Here is a 20,818-nt window from a genome sequence, read left to right on the forward strand (position 1 = left end):
GCACACGATAGTGGGGAGGAGCTGGTAGCAGTTGAGTATTTGCGTGCGGCGCATTCACGTGGCTCCATAATGAGTTTCAGCTTATTATTAATGTTGTACACTGGGAGATAAAGCCATAAGCATGCGGGATGCCACACAGGGAGACAAACCAGTAAAGTGAGAGAATTTTAAATTGTTTTATTAAAAAACAGAAAAAGTACGGTTGCAACCGTAAAGCAGAGCAGACAGTATAAATATCGGTATAAAGAACAATATGGAATGTCCATATGTTTTGGATTATAAAACAATAAATAAATGACAGAAATGTCAGGCTTCGACAGAGCTCATCCTTGAGACGGCAGTTAGCGATGGAGAGTGGCCATCTTCGTAGTAGACGGGACGCCGTGTGGAGTGCAGAGGACAGCCAGAACCGTGGGGAGAAGAAGCAGCTGCGTGCTGCGCCCAGCCGCGCCGCAGCCGCACCAGGATGCCGGGTCGCGCTGCCCGCCGCTCCCTGCCTACAACCGCCGAAGCAGAGGCAGCAGCAGGTGCGACAGGCGCAGCTTACCCCTGTAACACCACAACCACCACGTGTGACGACTGTCAGCAGGAACGCAAATATCAAACAAAGGTTTTGCTCGGTATCTATACAGGGTGTAACAAAAAGGTACGGCCAAACTTTCAGGAAACGTTCCTCACACACAAATAAAGAAAATATGGTTATATGGACATGTGTCCGGAAACGCTTAATTTCCATGTTAGAGCTCATTTTAGTTTCGTCAGTATGTAATGTACTTCCTCGATTCACCGCCATGATTTCGTACGGTATACTCTACCTGTGTTGCTAGAACATGTGCATTTAAAAGTACGACACAACATGTGGTTCATGCACGATGGAGATCCTGCACATTTCAGTCGAAGTGTTCGTACGCTTCTCAACAACAGATTCGGTGACCGATGGATTGGTAGCGGCGGACCAATTCCATGGCCTCCACGCTCTCCTGACCTCAACCCTCTTGACTTTCATTTATGGGGGCATTTGAAAGCTCTTGTCTACGCAACCCCGGTATCAAATGTAGAGACTCTTCGTGCTCGTATTGTGGACGGCTGTGATACAATACGCCATTCTCCAGGGCTGCATCAGCGCACCAGGGATTCCATGCGACGGAGGGTGGATACATGTATCCTCGCTAACGGAGGACATTTTGAACATTTCCTGTAACAAAGTGTTTGAAGTCACGCTGGTAGGTTCTGTTGCTGTGTGTTTCCATTCCATGATTAATGTGATTTGAAGAGAAGTAATAAAATGAGCTCTAACATGGAAAGTAAGCGTCCGCAGCTCGTGGTCGTGCGGTAGCGTTCTCGCTTCCCACGCCCGGGGTCCCGGGTTCGATTCCCGGCGGGGTCAGGGATTTTCTCTGCCTCGTGATGACTGGGTGTTGTGCACTGTCATTAGGTTAGTTAGGTTAAAGTAGTTTTAAGTTCTAGGGGACTGATGACCATAGATGATAAGTCCCATGCTGCTCAGAGCCATTTGAAGCATTGTGGAAAGTAAGCGTTTCCGGACACATGTCCAAATAACATATTTTCTTTCTTTGTGTGTGAGGAATGTTTCCTGAAAGTTTGGCCGTACCTTTTGTAACAACCTGTATATGTAACTCTTTATCTACACTACTGGCCATTAAAATTGCTACACCAAGAAGAAATGCAGATGATAAACGGGTATTCATTGGACAAATATATCATACTAGAACTGACATGTCAGTACATTTTCACCCAATTTGGGTGCATATACCCAGAACAACCACCTCTGGCCGTAATAACAGCCTTCATAGGCATTCAATCAAACAGAGCTTGGATGGCGTGTACAGGCACAGCTGCCCATGCAACTTCAACACAATACCATAATCCATCGAGAGTAGTGACTGGCGTATCGGGACGAGCCAGTTGCTCGGCCACCATTGACCAGGCGTATTTAATTGGTGAGAGATCTGGAGAATGTGCTGGCCAGGGCAGCAGTCGAACATTTTCTGTATCCAGAAGGGCTCGTACACGACCTGCAACATGCGGTCGTGCATTATCCTGCTGAAATGCAGGGTTTCACAGGGATCGAATGGAGGGTAGAGCCACGGGCCGTAACACATCTTAAATGTAACTTCCACTGTTCAAAGTGCCGTCAATACGAACAAGAGGTGACTGAGACGTGTAACCAATGGCACCCCATACCGTCACGCCGGGTGATACGCCAGTATGGCGATGACGAATACACGCTTCCAATGTGCGTTCACCGCGATGTCCCCAAACACGGATGCGACCATCATGATGCTGTAAACAGAACCTCGATTCATCCGAAAAAAATGACGTTTTGCCATTCGTGCACCCAGGTTCGTCGTTGAGTACACCATCGCAGGCACTCCTGTATGTGATGCAGAGTCAAGGGTAACCGCAGCCACGGTCTCCGAGCTGATAGTCCATGCTGCTGCAGACGTCGTCGAACTGTTCGTGCAGATGGTTGTTGTCTTCCAAACGTACCCATCTGTTGACTCAGGGATCGAGACGTGGCTGCACGATCCATTACAGTCATGCGGATAAAGTGCCTGTCATCTCGACTGCTAGTGATACGAGGCCGTTGGGATCCAGCACGGTGTTCCGTATTCCCCTCTTGAACCCACCGATTCCATATTCTGCTAACAGTCATTGGACCTCGACCAACGCGAGCAGCAAAAATCGCGATACGATAAACTGCAATCGTGATAGGCTACTATCCGACCTTTATCAAAGTCGGAAACGTGATGGTACACATTTCTCCTTCTTACACGAGGTATCACAACAACGTTTCACCAGGCAACGCCAGTCAACTGCTGTTTGTGTATGAGAAATCGGTTGGAAACTTTCCTAATGTCAGCACGTCGTAGGTGTCGCCACCGGCGCCAACCTTGTGTGAATGCTCTGAAAAGCTAATAATTTGCATACCACAGCATCTTCTTCCTGTCGGTTAAATTTCGCGTCTGTAGCCCGTCATCTTCGTGGTGTAGCAATTTTAATGGCCAGTAGTGTATCTATACAGCACTTCTGATGATCTAGATTACTCGCCAGGCGAAGTCCGTAGAGGTAAACCCCGAAATGTTCAGTAATAATTTACAATCGAAGTAGCTACAACTTCGTGTGCATTTTTACAAGTACCAGAAGGGATTCTAACGTAAGTGATTAAGTAAAAAAGAAAAAAAATATATTTGAAACGCCAGCCCTTCCATCTGACTAAACTTTCGGACCTATTTTAGGAAGTTTGGAAGGTAGGAGATGACGTACCGGAGGGTTATGGGAGAAGTAAGAGTGTCCTGAGTTGTGCTTGGGTAGCTCAGTCGATAGAGCACTAGTCTGTGAAAGGCGAAGGCCCCGGTTTCGAGTCTCCGTCCGGTATACACTTTGCATCGGCCAGGAAGTTTCATATTTTTAAAAAAATCACTTTAAAAAAGCTTCTTCTTCTATTTTTAATCCACGGCTTCGTTTTCAGTAGCCTTTTTCATATTTTCTGTGTCTGTAACCATTCTCTTCAGGTGGTGGTAGTTCCTGCATCGTTTAACGTTCATCAGTTTTCAGTGTTTTAATCAAATGAAACCACGTGGTTGCACAGACGTTTTTCAAATCTCAAACGTGTACACTATGTGATCAAAAGTATCCGGACACCTGGCTGAAAATGACTTAAAAGTTCATGGTGCCCTCCATCGGTAACGCTACAATTCAATGTGTTGTTGGGCCACCCAAAGCCTTGATCACAGCTTCCACTCTCGCAGGCATACTTTCAGTCAGGTGTTGAAAGGTTTCTTGGGGAATGGCATCCCATTCTTTACGAAGTGCTGCACTGAAGAGAGGTATCGATGTCGGTCGGTGACGCCTGGCACGAAGTCAGCATTCCAAAACATCCCAAAGCTGTTCTATAGCATTCAGGTCAGGACTCTGCGCAGGCCAGTCCATTACAGGGATGTTATTGTTGTGTAACCGCTCCGCCACAGACTGTGCATTATGAGCAGGTGCTTGATCGTGTTATAAGATGCAATCGCCATCCCCGAATTGCTCTTCAACAGTGGGAAGCAAGAAGGTACTTAAAACAGCAATGTAGGCCTGTGCTGTGATATTGCCACGCAATACAACAAGGGGTGCAAGCCCCCGCTACGAGAAACACGATCACACCATAACACCACTGTCTACGAATTTTACTGTTGCCACTACACACGCTGGCAGATGACGTTCACCCGGCATTCGCCATATCCACACCCTGCCATCGGATCGCCACGTTGTGTACCGTGATTCTTCACTCCACACAACGATTTTCCACTGTTCAATCGTCCAATGTTTACGCTCCTTTCACCAAGCGAGACGTCGTTTGGCATTTACCGACGTGATGTATGGCTTATGAGCAGCCGCTCGACCACGAAATCCAAGTTTTCTCATCTCCCACCTAACTGTCATAGTACTTGCAGTGCATCCTGATGCAGTTAGGAATTCCTGTGTGATGGTCTGGATAGATGTCTGCCTATTACACATTACGACCCTCTTCAACTGTCGGCGGCCTCGGTCAGTCAACAGACGAGGTCGGCCTGTACGCTTTTCTGCTGTACGTGCCCCTTCACGTTTCCACTTCACTATCACATCAAAAACAGTGGACCTATGGATGTTTAGGAGTGTGGAAATCTCACGTACAGATGTATAACACAAGTGACACCCAATCACTTGACCGAAGTCCGTGAGTTCGGCGGAGCGCCGCATTCTGCTCTCTCACGGTGTCTAATGACTACTGTGTTCGCTAATATGGAGTACTTGGCAGTAAGTGGCAGCACAATGCACCTAATATGAAAAACGTATGTTTTTGTCGATATCCAGATACTTTTGATCGCATAGTGTATGATGTATATTTGTAGACCGAACAAGGAACGAAAATTTGTACCAAGGCCGGGCTTCGTACCCGAGTCTCCTACTCAGTAGGCAGATGCGCTACCCGGTGTACCACCATGGCACTGCGGCTTTGCACAGCTCCACAGACTGCTGTAACACTACGCCCTCCTCAGTCTAAATGTAGGAGGAATACCTAGCAGGTTGAGTTATGAATGGGATTTGGACTGAGGATGGAGGCGTGTTAGGGTAGTCTGTGCAGTTGTGCAAAGCCACAGTGCCAGGATGGCGTAGTGGTTAGACTATCTCCCTTGTGACCAGGAGACCCGGGTTCGAATCCCAGCCTGGATATAAATTTTCATCCGTTCCCTCACCCTTCATAAACACATCAACTTTTCAGTGTAATTCATCTCCAATACAACTTTTATTTTAATTTTCATTCTACTTTTATAACTTAGAATATGAGCTATCCCATTTTCTCCCTTTTTTCATATTGTAGCCTCTGTAGATCTAGTTTTATTCCCATCCATGTAAGCCTTTATGTTATTTGAAACCTTCTTGCCAGCAGATAGACGGCAGGTTGTTGGACATCAACGCCTCATCACGGAACGTGGGGGTCGGAGGCCTGGCCGCTCTCGAAAACCGGATAGTTAGCGATCAGTGACAGATCTGACGACAGAGTAAAATGCTGGTGCAGCATCAAGTGTTCCGGAGCACGCAGTTCAGCGCACATTGTTGAACGTGAGACTCCGCGTAAAACTACGTCTATATGTTCCCATTATGACCCGATGACATTGTCACTGATGATTGCAGCGGGCACGTTCTCATCGAGAGTGATCAGCTGCTGGTCGAATGAATCACGTTTCGGGTACGAGTACGCCGTTACCCAGATGACCGCCTGCTCGTAACGTGCACCGTGCCACGTACACCCTGACCTCCAGATGTCAGATACCGAGATTGATGCCAGACGTTGCATGCCGATTGAGTATCGACCAAAACACCGATTTAGTTCGTGCTATGTACTGTCGTCTAGTATAACATGCGTAAAAGGTAATTAAAACTAATTCCAGAACTACGGATACAGGAAAAGCGTATCTGTGAATGATTATCTTGTAGATCTCGTATGGGTGAGTTGCTAGAGCTTGAGGTAGTCGTTCAAACCTCACTGTTGACTTCTTTTAACTGTTTACACGTGAGCCGACCGGTGTGGCCGAGCGGTTCTAGGCGCTTCAGTCTAGAACCGCGCGACCGCTACGGTCGCAGGTTCGAATCCTGCCTCGGGCATGGATATGGATGTGTGTGATGTCCGTAGGTTAGTTAGGTTTAAGTAGTTCTAAGTTCTAGGGGACTGATGACCTCATGTTAAGTCCCATAGTACTCTGGCGCAGTGGACTCGCATTCGGGAGGACGATGGTTCAAATCCGAGCCTGGCCATCCTGATATCAGATTTTCAGTGATTTTATTAAGTCACTTCAGGCGAATGCCGGGATAGATCCTTAGTAAGGGCACGGCCGACTTTCTTCCCCATCCTCCCCTAACCGGATGGGACCGATGACCTAGCTGTTTGGTCCCCTCCCCCGAATCAATCAAGCAACCAAACAACAAACAGTAGAATAAAGAAACAACTGCATCACACATGCTGAAGTATTAATAGACCGATGTAAAACTATCACACACAGTACAGTAAAAAACTTGTTACCACTGGGATTTTAACCCAGGACCCTTGGTGTTATAATCTAACGCTCTACAGCCTTCTTCGCGGATAATATGCGTATTAGCTACTCACAGTTATGCTTTTCCTATGCTCCGTAATTCTAGTGTTAATTTTAATTACCGTTTGCGCGTGTTCTACCGGACGACAACACATGTTGTTGTTGTCGTCTTCAGTCCTGAGACTGGTTTGATGCAGCTCTCCATGCTACTCTATCCTGTGCAAGCTTCTTCATCTCCCAGTAGCTACTGCAACCTACATCCTTCTGAATCTGCTTAGTGTATTCATCTCTTGGTCTCCCTCTACGATTTTTACCCTCCACGCTGCCCTCCAATGCTAAATTTGTGATCCCTCGATGCCTCAAAACATGTCCTACCAACCGGTCCCTTCTTCTAGTCAAGTTGTGCCACAAACTTCTCTTCTCCCCAATCCTATTCAATACCTCCTCATTAGTTACGCGATCTACCCACCTTATCTTCAGCATTCTTCTGTAGCACCACATTTCGAAAGCTTCTATTCTCTTCTTGTCCAAACTAGTTATCGTCCATGTTTCACTTCCATATGTGGCTACAATCCATACAAATACTTTCAGAATCGACTTCCTGACACTTAAATCTATACTCGATATTAACAAATTTCTCTTCTTCAGAAACGCTTTCCTTGCTATTGACAGTCTACATTTTATAATACGAACTAAATCAGAGTTTTGGTTGATTTTCTATCGGCATACAACATTTGACACCGATCTGTTTGTCTGAGATCTGGAGGTTTGGATGTCAGGCTAGTGAAGGTGGTATTACGCTATGGGGACGTTCGCCTGGGCTGCCACGGGATCTGTGGCAGTAATTGAAGGCACCACGATAGCTGTGGACTACGAGAACGTTGTTACGTTGTTGCAGACCACCGGTTATTAAAGTTTTTTTTCTTATTTTCGCAGAAAATGATGAGAGATATACTAAATATGAACATCAGGACTGTTATCGCAGCCTGCCGTCGCCAAGAGGTCGCAAAAGATATCTTTTGACCAGCCACACAATAGGGAAACTACAATGAGTAAGGTGCATTCTACGTATCAGGGTCAAACAAAGCCAGAAGAGAAATACTTTGAATATCACGCCACACACTCACAGAGAAAGCAATTTAATTTTGTCTGTTCTAAATTCTGTATTTTTTTGTGCAATTAGGCACATAGTAGCAGGTTGGCGATCTCCCCATAGTGGAACATCGCTTCATCTGATCCTATAACGCTACTCGAGTTATTAGAGTTTTCATCTTTCCTTCGTATCATTTTAAAATGTGAAAACCTTTGGACTGAACCTGTATTACAAAGTACAAGTTACTGTAGTAGTCTGACGTAATGAAACATTATGCGTACTTGAACACAGAGGTTCACTCACTGTTAGATTTCCTTGATGTACGCTACCCACTAAAGTTTTGGAATCGTCTTCTCAAGACATCTTGTCAATCACTGAGGCTGCTGTTTAAACTTTAATGATGTACGAGAAATATACAATACCTTATCAGTTCCACGAGTATCGAAAAATATCCCATGCTGTTGACAGGTATTCCAAAGATTACATTTGTTTTCCGCTTAATTCTCTGGAAACGTTGGTACAAACATTTGACAAGCTTGTTCGGTATACAACTACTTAAAGCTACTGAAGATAGAAGTACATTCTACATAATAGGCGAAGTGAAAATGATCCGTCTTTATGGTCAGTTATTGGCTATTGCTTGTGTTTCTGACACGCCGACCAGTTGCTTGAAAGCTTACCGCTTCCTGAGATAATAGTCTTGTTTAAAGCCGTTCTGATAAAAAGTTAATTTGATTGATGATGCACTCAGAAAGAGAAACAGGTAGGAGTCTTTGAATAGATTTGAAACTTGTGTTGTGGCTCAGTACGTAACAAAAAGATAAACAGGCCGTATAGAATGAAAGAAGATTTGAGCTTGACGCCCTTCGCCTGCGAGGTCGTTATAGATAGCATCACGCGGAAATCGGTAGCCTAGTGCGAAATGCCTTAAAAAAAAAAAAAAAAAAAAAAAAAAAAAAAAAAAAAAAGTCATTAGAGGTGAAGTAAAAGGTGGGACTGGTCGCGTCCTGTCAAAGGGAAAATCCTGACATTCACCTCAAGCGATTAAGGGAAATAGCGTGAAACCTAAATTAGGCTGGCTGAACAGTGGTTTGAACTACCATCCTGCAGAAGACAAGTCCATCTCGCTGCTGCACCATCTCGTTCAGCTGAACAGGTCTCGTACTATTCGGAGCAACTGCTGCACATTAATATGCGACCTCAACATTTACCGGCAATCCAAGATCGTGTCCGATCAGGAGATGACGCCACTAGTGTCTGACATTTGAATTAGACGGGCGCAGCTCAAGGTTTCAGCTCTGCACCTTCTTTCACGGTAAATTCCGCTCGCCTTAAAGGAACGGTTCCCAAGGTGAAGGGCGATCCCCTAGAAATGCGTGCAAAACACAATAAGCATGCAGTTTTCACACAAGAGGTATATTCTGTATTTCATTTGCGTACATTGTACAGGGGTTGGGACGCAAATGCTTGACGACGTACAATTTCTCGTTACATGAGCTGCGTCGTTTTTGATAGAAAGTTCTCTTTCACGATTATTCGGTCAGTATAAATTACACTGACGAAGAAAAGTGTTGTGACCGCCCGCTTACGGATACACCTGTGATACGCAACACAGCAGCGACTCTGCGTGGCATGGATTGAACAAGTCCTTGTTGGGTTTCCTGAGATATGTGGCAGTAGATGCCTACCCACAGGACACACAATTCCCGTAAATTATGGATCTGTGGTCTGTGGAGAGGAATCTAGAATCCAAGATGATTTCCAGATCTGCTCCATCGAATTCAGATGAGCTGGACTGTTGCCGACTACATCAACGCGACTTCCCTATCGAGCTGTTCGAATCACGGTAGCACGATTTTGGCTTCGTGACACGGACAGTTATCTTCCTAGAAGGTGCCACCGCTTCCGGGAAAGACATCAAGCACGAAGGGAGGCAGTGATTAGCAGCACTGTCCAGGAAGCCCGTAGCTGTTATGGTTCCTAGGAAGCCCAGATGAACATTTCTCTTACCACACAGATCTGCTCACCTGACGCAGTGAATGTTTCGAGCATCGTTTCGCCTGAATGACAGCGTATCCGCACATGGCCGTCGCCCTGGTCTAACAAGATACGTCATTCCTTTGACCAGATAAGTTTTCATTGATCCACGATCTTGTCTCGATGACACAGTTTGCTCTGGAATCGTGATTGACAATGTCGTTCTTTCAATATGAAGTGGTCAGTGCTCGTCTTGTACGGAGTCCCATATTCAAAAATATGCGTTGAATGGTGTGCTCCTAAACATTTGTGCTTGCACCAACATGGTACTCTGTCTTCATATCTGCCACTGCTCACCGAATATCCTGCTGTAGTGGGCGACCAAGTTTCCGAGCTCCGTGTTCTAAGATGAGGCGCGGATACCCAACATCTGTTGGCTGTTGTGTGCTGTCCATAGGTTAGTTAGGTTTAAGTAGTTCTAAGTTCTAGGGGACTGATGACCATAGATGTTAAGTCCCATAGTGCTCTGAGCCATTTGAACCATTTTTTTACCCAACATCTCGTCGCCTTCTCGTGGTATCAGCCGACCGGCTACACCAATTACGAAATGCTCTTTTCCAGACGCCTAGCCATAAAAATTTGTCATTTATCAAAGTCGCCTACTTCAATAGATTTCCCCATTTGCGGCCCGTATCTTCGCAAGAATGATGCCTATTCGTTTCTACTTCGCTTACATTTACTGGGTTGGAGCAAAAGTTCGAAGCCTTTTTCCATAAGTTTAATAAACACAGCAGATCTACATCTACATCTACATACATACTCCGCAATCAACCATACGGTGCGTGGCGGAGGGTACCTCGTACCACAACTAGCATCTTCTCTCCCGGTTCCACTCCCAAACAGAACGAGGGAAAAATGACTGCCTATATGCCTCTGTACGAGCCGTAATCTCTCTTACCTCATCTTTGTGGTCTTTCAGCGAAATATAAGTTGGCGGCAGTAAAATTGTACTGCAGTCAGCCTCAAATGCTGGTTCTCTAAATTTCCTCAGTAGCGATTCACGAAAAGAACGCCTCCTTTCCTCCAGAGACTCCCACCCGAGTTCCTGAAGCATTTACGTAACACTCGCGTGATAATCAAACCTACCAGTAACAAATCTAGCAGCCCACCTCTGAATTGCTTCTATGTCCTCCCTCAATCCGACCTGATAGGGATCCCAAACGCTCGAGCAGTACTCAAGAATAGGTCGTATTAGTGTTTTATAAGCGGTCTCCTTTACAGATGAACCACATCTTCCTAAAAATCTACCAATGATCCGAAGACGACTATCCGCCTTCCCCACAACTACCATTACATGCTTGTCCCACTTCATATCGCTCTGCAGTGTTACGCCCAAATATTTAATCGACGTGATTGTGCCAAGCGCTACACTACTAATGGAGTATTCAAACATTACGGGATTCTTTTTCCTATTCATCTGCATTTATTTACATTTATCTATATTTAGAGTTCACTACCATTCTTTACACCAATCACAAATCCTGTTCAAGTTATCTTGTATCCTCCTACAGTCACTCAACGACGACACCTTCCCGTACACCACAGCATCATCAGCAAACAGCCGCACATTGCTATCCACCCTATCCAAAAGATCATTTATGTAGATAGAAAACAACAACGGAACTATCACACTTCCCTGGGGCACTCCGGATGATACCCTCACCTCCGATGAACACTCACCATCGAGGACAACGTACTGGGTTCTATTACTTAAGAAGTCTTCGTGCCACTCACATATTTGGGAACCAATCCCATATGCTCGTACCTTAGGAGTCTGCAGTGGGGCACCGAGTCAAACGCTTTCCGGGAGTCAAGGAATATGGCATCCGTCTGATACCCCTCATCCATGGTTCACAAGATATCATGTGATGACAGAGACTCGAGTCATCAATAATATACCCTCCTTCAGTGTTTGCATCAGTCTGCCAACGCTGGGGTATCTTTTCGATTCCGCGACTGTAGAAATCACGTGCCTTTCAGGCGATGAACTCGTCGATCCATGTTCTGAGCGCATTTTCATCCAGAAAGGAAATTCCTTGAAGGCTGTTCGACAGAGAGCGGAGAAGGTGAAAATCTGAGGGTACAAGATGAGGTGAGCAACGTCAGCAACCCAAATCCTATATAGTGACGGTCTAACAGAATGCGAACGGGCGTTATCGTGGAGTAGCATCACTTCACGCAGTCTTCCTGGTTGTTGTTCTTGGACTGCGTCTGCAAGACTTCGCAGCTGTTGACAATAAATGTCAGAAGTGATGGCTACAGCTCGGGGAAGCAATTCATATCGTACCGCACCGTCGCTGTTCCACCAGATGCATAACATTATCTTTTGTGGATGCCCACTGGTCTTTCTACGGGAAGTTCCGCTTTGTTTGGCCTTATGTTAGTATACGGACTTCATTTCTCGTGACCAGTAACGATACGGGGTAGGAATGTGTCGGCGTTGTTTACGAGCCAATCGACGGCGAGCAAGGAGAGATGCACATATGTCCACCCACAAATTTTTGTGCTTTTGGCTTAGTGCATGCGGTACCCATACACCCGATTTTTGAACCTTCCCCATTACACGAAAATGTCGCACGATGGCGGAATGATCACAGTTCATCACATTTGCCAGTTCTAGAGTACAATGATGTAAATCATTGCGGACTAATACGCTTAAACGATCTTCATCAAACCCCGAAGGTCTTCCTGAACGTGGAGTGTCACTAATGTCAAAACGATCCTCCTTAAGACAAGAAAAACGTTTTCTTACTGTGCGCTCTCCAATGGGATTATCCCGTACACGGCGCAAATCTTTCTGGCTGCCTCTACTGAACTCAAACAGAAGAAAATGTCGGGAACGTTCTGATTTCTTCACTTGGCACTCCATTTTCTAGCGTCCGCACCTCCAATCGCTGTCTCCAAATGACAAAATGACAATATGTTAACTCAGGTCGATAAATAAACCCATAACAACCGAAATACCAAAATGCAAAACAAAAACACTATGAACGTATGCACCAAACAATACTTTCACTAGCGTGTCACGTGCCTGCATCGCCAGCAGAGGTACTCAATTTCACGGTGGGCAGTGGTCGTAAAGTATATAGTATCTTAGATTTGTCTCAGATTGGTCCTAGTTTTTCAGGTTATGTCACTCTTGTCCTACATGCGTGCTTGTTGTATCTACATTTCTATTTCATACGAAGTATTTATAGTACAGTCTCGTGTCTGTTGTGGTACACGTCAAGCTAGTTAACTGCTTCTATGTTCCTAATAGAGATCGATCCATTCACGTTGGACATGCAAAGCGGCTAATTTCTGTACGTCATTCACAAACTGTTTATCGAGACTAAATCGATGTTTCGTCCCTCTCGGACGTTGATGTGTGTCTTCTACAGGCCATGATAGGCGCCCCTAATAAAATACTGCCATCTAAGTGACCCCAATCAGCCGTCACTACCGTATGCAATAGTGTCATGAAAGGGCATGATGGACTGCTACAAACTGGAAATGGTCTGTATATATTTTAGCGGATGGTGCTCAACAGCTTGAAATTACTTGAGAAAGGGAGGTATGACCACCAGAAAGCTACAAAAAAGCGTTACTTTATTCAGCCTCTAGTTTCGATGGCATGATCATCCGATCAGCTTAACTGAGTCTTATTGACTAACAGTAATGTTTAATGATTTCTACATCTACATCTACATGGTTACTCTGCAGTTCACCCTTAAGTGCCTGGCAAAGGGTTCATCGAACCATTTTCATACTACTTCCCTACCATTCCACTCTCAAATGGTACGTGGGAAAAAGAAACACCTAAATCTTTCCGTTCGAGCTCTGATTTCTCTTATGATGATCATTTCTCACTACGTAGGTGGGTGTCAAAAAAATATTTTCACATTCGGAAGAGATAGATGGTGATTGAAATTTCGTAAATAGGTCTCGCCGCAAAGAAAACAGCCTTTGTTTCAGTGACTGCCACCCCAAGTCGCGTATCGTATCAGTGACACTCTCACCCCCATTGCGCGATAACACGAAAGGAGCTGCCCTTCTTTGCACTTTTTCGATGTCCTCCGTCAGTCCTACCTGGTAAGGATCCCACACCGCGCAGCAATATTCCAGCACAGGAGGGGCATGTGTAATGTAGGCTGTCTCTTCAGTGGATTTGTCCCATCTTGTAAGTGTTCTGCCAACAAAGCGCAGTCCTTGTTTCGTCTTCCCCACAATATTATCTATGCGGTCTTTCCAATTTAAGTTGCTCGTAATTGTAAGTCCTAGGTATTTAGTCGAATTGACAGCCCTTAGATTCGGATTTCTTTTAGTACCTATGTGGATAACCTTCACTTTTCTTTATCTAGTGCCAATTGCCACTTTTCGCACCATACAGAAATTCTCTCTAGATAATTTTTAATTGGAATTGATCGTCTGATGATTTTACTAGACGGTAAGTTACAGCGTCATCTGAAAACAGCCTAAGGTGGCTCCTCAGATTATCACCGAGATCATTTATGCAAATCAGTAACAGCAGAGGGCCTATGACACTACCTTGCTGAACGCCAGATATCACTTCTGTTCTACTCGATGATTCATACTCTATCACTACGAACTGTGACCTCTCTGAGAGGAAATCACGAATCCAGTCACACAACTGAGACGATACTCCACATGCACGCAATTTGATTAATATCTATTGTGAGGAACGGTATCAAAAGCATTCTGGAAATCTAGGACTATGGAATCGATCTGAGATCGCTTGTCGACAGCACTCATTACTTGATGGGAATAAAGAGCTAGCTGTGTTGCACAAGAACGATATTTTCTGAATCCTTGTTGGTTATGTTTCAATTAGTCATTTTCTTCAAGGTGATTCATAATGTTCGAGTACAATATATGCTCCAAAATCCTACTGCAAAATGAGGTCAGTGATATGGGTCTGTAATTCAATGGGTTACTCCTATTTCCTTTCTTGAATATTGGCGTGACCTGTGCTACTTTCCAGTCTTTACGAACAGACCTTTCGTCAAGCGAGCGGTTGTAAATGATTGCTGAGAAAGGCGCTATTGTGTCTGCATACTCTAAAAGGAACCTGATTGGTATACCATCTGGACCGGAAGACTTGACTTTCTTAAGTGATTTGAGTTGTTTCGCAACACGTAAGATATCTACTTTTATGTCACTCATGCTAACAGCTGTTCTGGTTTCGAATTCTGGAATATTTACTTCGTCTTCTTTCGTGAAGGAATTACGGAAATCTGTATTTAGTAACTCCGCTTTAGTGGCACCATCATCGACAACATTTCCATCATTATCGCGCAGTGGCAGTATTGACTGTTTTCTTTTTTTTTTTTTCTTTTTTTTTTTTTTTTTTTTGTACGTGACGGCAATGGCTGGCCATTTTTAGTGACGAATCTAGTCTGTGTCGGCCACTATACCTCAATTAAGCCAACTTCGTGGCTGACGTTCAGCGAGTGAAGTGGGAGAGGCTAGCCGGTAGCCAGTTGTTGTTATTTCTCGAGCTCCATGTACCGTGTGTTGTCTTGCCTGTTTAGCACATACATGTAGAGCCTTGTCAACAACGGCCGCCCGCGCGCCGCTTAACTTGTCTTTCCCGCATCACGCCACCGTTGCAGTCGTTCAATAACATGTTTAGTTTATTCGAGCTTGATGTGTCTGATGGATTTGTGGTGAGCGCTTCACTTCATTTTTACAGAGGCACGACCCAAAATCATCGCTAACGATTTGCTGGTCAGAGCAGCCAAATGGTGACATTCGAAGTGATACCCGCAACTGCAACAGTGCAGAGTTACTTGCAGACACCGTGTGGCTCTGCATATTGCACTTTGGTTCCATAAGACAATTTATAACAGGACAGTGGACGGCAGTACACTATGATGTCGTCGTGGAAATGCGTTTGCAGTGTTATCCCATTCCCGCTGTCAACTACAACGGTACATATGAGATCTCCAAGGCCGCCACTTGCAGCTGTCTCGTAGATCCAGTTGCGTCAAACACTGATGATCATGTCGCACGTTGTCGTCGATATCATTATGCCCAGTCTGGTCCGATCTCACACACAATATGGAGACAATAAAAGGGGTTCTAGCGTCTTACATTGTAAGTAAAAAAAAAAGTCTTATGAAAAACAGTCCGCTGTAACTAACAAGGGTGAGTCAATAAATAAATCGCAAACGCCAGAATACGGCATATTGCTAGAAAGTTCACGCATATACATATCTAGATGGCGGCAGTACATGTCACGTGGAATGTAACCGATACACAGTATTCCGCGGCCAGTGGTTAATGATCTACGGTCAGAACAGTATGTAAGAGTGTGTACCCGATAAGAACAGCGCGATTTGCATTTCCATAGCGAAATTCGTCCCGTATTTGGTTAGAACTGTATTTCAGGGAAGTTTTTGTTCAACTGGACACAGGAATTCAACTAAGGACAAAAAAGTCACAAACAAGGAGCGTCCTGCTGGCGGGCATGGTTATCCAATGATAGTGCAGTGTTTCCTCATGTAGGGGTATTTCGCTACTCGCAGGACGCATCGGTCTTGTTGGTAGCAGCAATTTAAGAAACCAAATGAACTTGTTATTTCCCGAGAGGTCACTCGTTATTTATTGAGCGACCCTCCTACTTCCACTCAATTTGAAGGATGTATCAATGCTATTATGAACGCTATCAAAATTACATGCAAGTCACAGGTTCTGTAGTGACTATTTTGTTTGATTATCCGTTTCAACTTATACATCATCACTAGATCAATCAAGGTCAAGTGAAGACGTAATACATAGGTATGGAGACATCTGCATTATCCACAAGACAATGCATTCTGCAGCTGTATAACACTTTAATTTATTTCCGTTTTTAAAATTTTATCTAACTTATTTTATTTAACACTGAATGAATGGAGATACTTATGAAAAACTCCAACTTCACTGTTCTTCACGAATTACTGTCCCTTCAAACAACTGTTAATGCATGCTTTAGAAATACAGTCAGTAGCCACAGATAAGCGCTATTTTTGACGTATATAAGTATTGTGATAACATGGACAAAAAGTGACAAATACGAGGCCTGTTCAGAAAGTAAGTTCCGATTGATTGCCAAATTGAAACCACAGTGAACATCAGAAAAGTTTTACTTGTAACAATTAGCTACACCTTTCAGCTACTTCTCTACGTAGTCGCCGTTCTGACTTAGACTTTTGTCATAGCGTTGTACCAACTTTTCAATAGCCTCATCATAGAAGGCAGCCGCCAGTGCTTTCCGCCAATTCTCCACGCTGGCCTACACCTCGTTGTCTGTGACAAAATGTTGTCTTCAAAGACAGCGGTTCATGTGACCAGAGATGAAACTCCGGGGGAGACAATTGCGGACTGTATTGTGGGTAATCTCACATTTCCATTTGAAAACGATGCAGGAGCATCTTCATTGCCCCCGCAGAATGCGGCTGAGAATTGTCTTGAAGAAGAAACAGCACGACAGTTATGTAATGTTAGCTGCATAGCTTCAGGAGAAATTTCTCACCAGGCCCTCGTACTTGGCGGCAGACACTATTTTCTAGACGTCTTTACGCACTCACTGCGAGCTCAGAAATGAGAAGAGCGACGTGATGCTAACTGGGGTTATACTAGAGACACTACCCAACACATCTGTGCAAAGCTTTATCGGATTTTCATAGTCGTTTCCATTTCGCGACCGATCGGAGCTTACTTTCTGAACGCCCCTCGTATTATGTCTGAACAGTGACGTCGTGCCGCTGCCAACCGTATTAGCTCTACTTCGTTAACATTTAAAGAACAACAATAAAAGCAGCTTGGGATATATCACAGCTATCATAGGATTCGTGCCCTGCTATCACTTCTGTTTGGACTTTATTCACCCTTTCCCATATAACAGAACAAGATGCTTTTTAGCTTGATACTGGGCGTACAGAAAGAGATCATGTGTGAAAGGAAAGAAAGTTTTTCTGGTCTTTCCTCTGGCTGCACAGCTTCTAAGTTGACTTTAAACGAATCACGAAATCATAAGGAATAATCGGAACGTCAAAAGCTAGTTGAGGTTCTTTGTTGCCGTATAGCACTTGGCTTAGAGCTTAAGGATTCTTTAAGACATTCCCTTTTCTCAACACTGTAGTGTACCTGCGTAAGCAAACACTGGTCCATATCCAACACTACGGCATGGACCCAGTATACAACGGTTTCTATATTTAAACCGCATCATGTTTGGGATGAAACTCGAGCTTTATAAGATATTCACTATCGCCTTCTTCTGAGTATTTAATACATGGATGCTCCGAAGCCAAGATATGAACTGGTTGCTTCTAAGTCGAATGTCACCGCACCAGCGTACGTTAACGACCTTAGCAACTGAGTCAGATAAAATATCGTCCAAGCTCCCATACAGGATGAACCCAGGATGAAATCCAGCAACAATAACTTCGGGGCTCGTTCAGGGTTATTTCCTGATAATTGTGGTATAAGAGGCTCTTGGTCTCGGGTGGCTCTTTGCAGAGTATTAATGTTATTATGATTATATGATTAACTCGGTGTGTACGCAGTTACCTTTGTTTCTGGAAAATAACTTCACTACAGTGGAAAAGACTGTAAAATGCAATAATTCTAATACGTGGCGTGGTTTCTCTTCGGCACCTGTGTACAGATGCAAAAGCACCATGATGTGTGTACGTGAAGACGTCACCCGCCTGCATTCCCGTTATTTATTTCAACATTTCGTTTGCCAGGAGAAACTCAGAAACTCAAGTTTCTCATTGTTTACCTGTGCAGTAAGGAAATGTGTCGTCGCTTGCGGAGGTTCGCCGAGTTACGAAATAGTTGAATGAGATAGTAATGCGGTTCTCGAAGACACCACCCTGCTGCATTCCCGTAAGTTACTCGTATTTGAACATTTTATACGCGGAGAGTAACTCGGGTTCCTACTGGACGTAATTGCCGTCGCTGTAGGAATAACGTCGTTTTGCATCTGTTCCACTGCATTGAATGAACCTATACATGAGGTGCATGTTAGCCAACTCTTCGTCAATTAACTGTCCTTACTACACTGAATCGCCATTAACATGTAACTAGTACTGCTGGAAAACAAACGTGTGACAGGACCAGGCAGTACTGAATGCAAGCTTGAGGCCGAATAGTTATCAGTGGTAAGTACCGTGAGAGAATGGACCAAGTCTGTTGCCAACCAGATCGAGCATATCGTCGACATTTCAACGATGTTTTCGGAGCAGTACAGATACAAAGATGAACGGGGTAAAGGAATCAAACCCAAATGCAGTTACATGTAACGAGTCACCGGAGATGACGTTCCTTTACAACAAAACACTCAGAAAATCTTCCTGAACAGCCTCAGGAATTTTCTCGTGAAGCTGGATTTCACCCCGTATACGTATCCTTTGAGCAACGAACGCATTTTACGCCTTCAAAGGAACGGAACGGCAAGCCGCACAGCAGTGCGGTACTGCGGTCATATCGCTAAACGGAATAGTAGGCAACTTGAAGGTAGCTTTGAAGGATACTTCTCCTCTTCACTTAACTAACTGCATCTTCTACCCACACGTTTACACATTGCAGCGTATGCTGAACATGTCTACTGCTGAACGTACTGCTTTGTTGCCCATACAAATGAAAACGTCCGTTCGATGAAAGTCATATATCTCCGAAAGGTCTACACCGACTGCTTTGACACAAAGTTGCATTTGATTACGCACGTTTTTATACACCTACAAACTAATGCTATTCATTTATTATTAATAAAAATGCTAATGCTCGTTGGTACAAAAACGTAAATTTCTCAAGTTCCTCGCCGATTGCTTTGAAATTTTGATGCAACGTTGCAATCGAACACCCACATGTTTTCACACATCTATTTTTAATACAATATATAAATAAATGTGTAACATATAAAGAGGAAACGTTATTACCAAAAATCTCGAAAAGTTCTTGACCGATTCACTTTGAATTTTAACGAAATGCTCTAATGAACATTCGGGCGTATATATATATATATATATATATATATATATATATATATATATATATATCTGGACATAGAAAGGGAGGGGGAGAGGGGGAGGTGGTAATGGACAGAGAGGGGGTGAGAGAGCGGACAGAAGGAGATGGAGGGAGAGGATAAAGGGGGAGTAGGTGGTGAACAGAAAGAGGGGGGAGGAGGAGTAGGTGGACGAACAGAGGGGGAAGAGGAGATGGACAGAGATAGGGGAGAAAAGAAGATACAATATATGGCCGAGCGGTTCTAGGCGCTTCAGTCTGGAACCGCGTGACCACTACGGTCGCAGGTTCGAATCCTGCCTCGGGCATGGGTGTGTGTGATGTCCTTAGGTTAGTTAGGTTTAAGTAGTTCTAAGTTCTAGGGGACTGATGACCTCAGATGTTAAGTCCCATAGTGTTCAGAGCCATTTTTGAAGATACAATTTCCATACATATTATAAACGTGTGCTTTCTTTTCCGTTTAACCACACGGCCGCAGTTTCAGGTCGCCGGGAATAGCTAATTCACAAAACAAAAAACTTTAAACGAGCTAGACTCTTCATTTTCTAGAATGCCAAAGGCCTTGTCGCAGTTGTAACACCGGTTCTTACCAGATCACCGAAGTTAACCGCTGTTGGGTTTGGCTAGCACTTGGATAGGTGACCGTCCGATATGCCGAGCGCTGCTGGAAAGCGGAGTGTACTCAGCTCTAGTGAGGCAAACTGAGGAGCTTCTTGACAGAGATGTAGCGGCTCCGGTCACGAAAACTGAGAACAGGAGGATGCTGACCACAGGCCCCTCCTTATCCGCATCCAGCGACGCCTGTCGCCTGAGGATGACACGGCGGTCGGTCAGTACCGTTGGGCATATTCGAAAGGAGTTTTAGGAGGAGCATAGTAACAACTTCTATTATTATTTGAAAGGGGCTCATGTTCAAATCATCTCAGGTCCCATTATTTGGACAGGCGTTATTTTCATAAACCCGAGTTCAGTCATGTTTGTTCGCGGAGAGCAGTGTTTTGGTCACTTTCCGATGCAATACCGTAAAGACGTGAGAATAAGATCCTCGGGCGCTCGAAGAAGGATGGACAGAGGTTGGAGTTTCAGCAACGTT

The 20,818-nt window shown here is 44.5% G+C and overlaps 1 protein-coding gene across 1 annotated transcript in view; it reads right to left on the reverse strand.

The window, feature by feature from the left end:
- Positions 1-214: 214 nt before the first annotated feature.
- LOC124624653 overlaps positions 215-20,818 on the reverse strand; it is a 34,995-nt gene continuing 14,391 nt past the window's right edge. The window contains exon 3 of the mRNA XM_047149120.1: positions 215-549. Within this exon, the coding sequence (XP_047005076.1) occupies positions 498-549 (52 nt within the window). The 3' untranslated portion in view covers positions 215-497. The remainder of the gene's footprint in view (positions 550-20,818) is intronic.

This window comes from Schistocerca americana, chromosome 1 (assembly GCF_021461395.2).
Source record: "Schistocerca americana isolate TAMUIC-IGC-003095 chromosome 1, iqSchAmer2.1, whole genome shotgun sequence".
In the NCBI taxonomy this organism is placed as follows: Eukaryota; Metazoa; Arthropoda; class Insecta; order Orthoptera; family Acrididae; genus Schistocerca; species Schistocerca americana.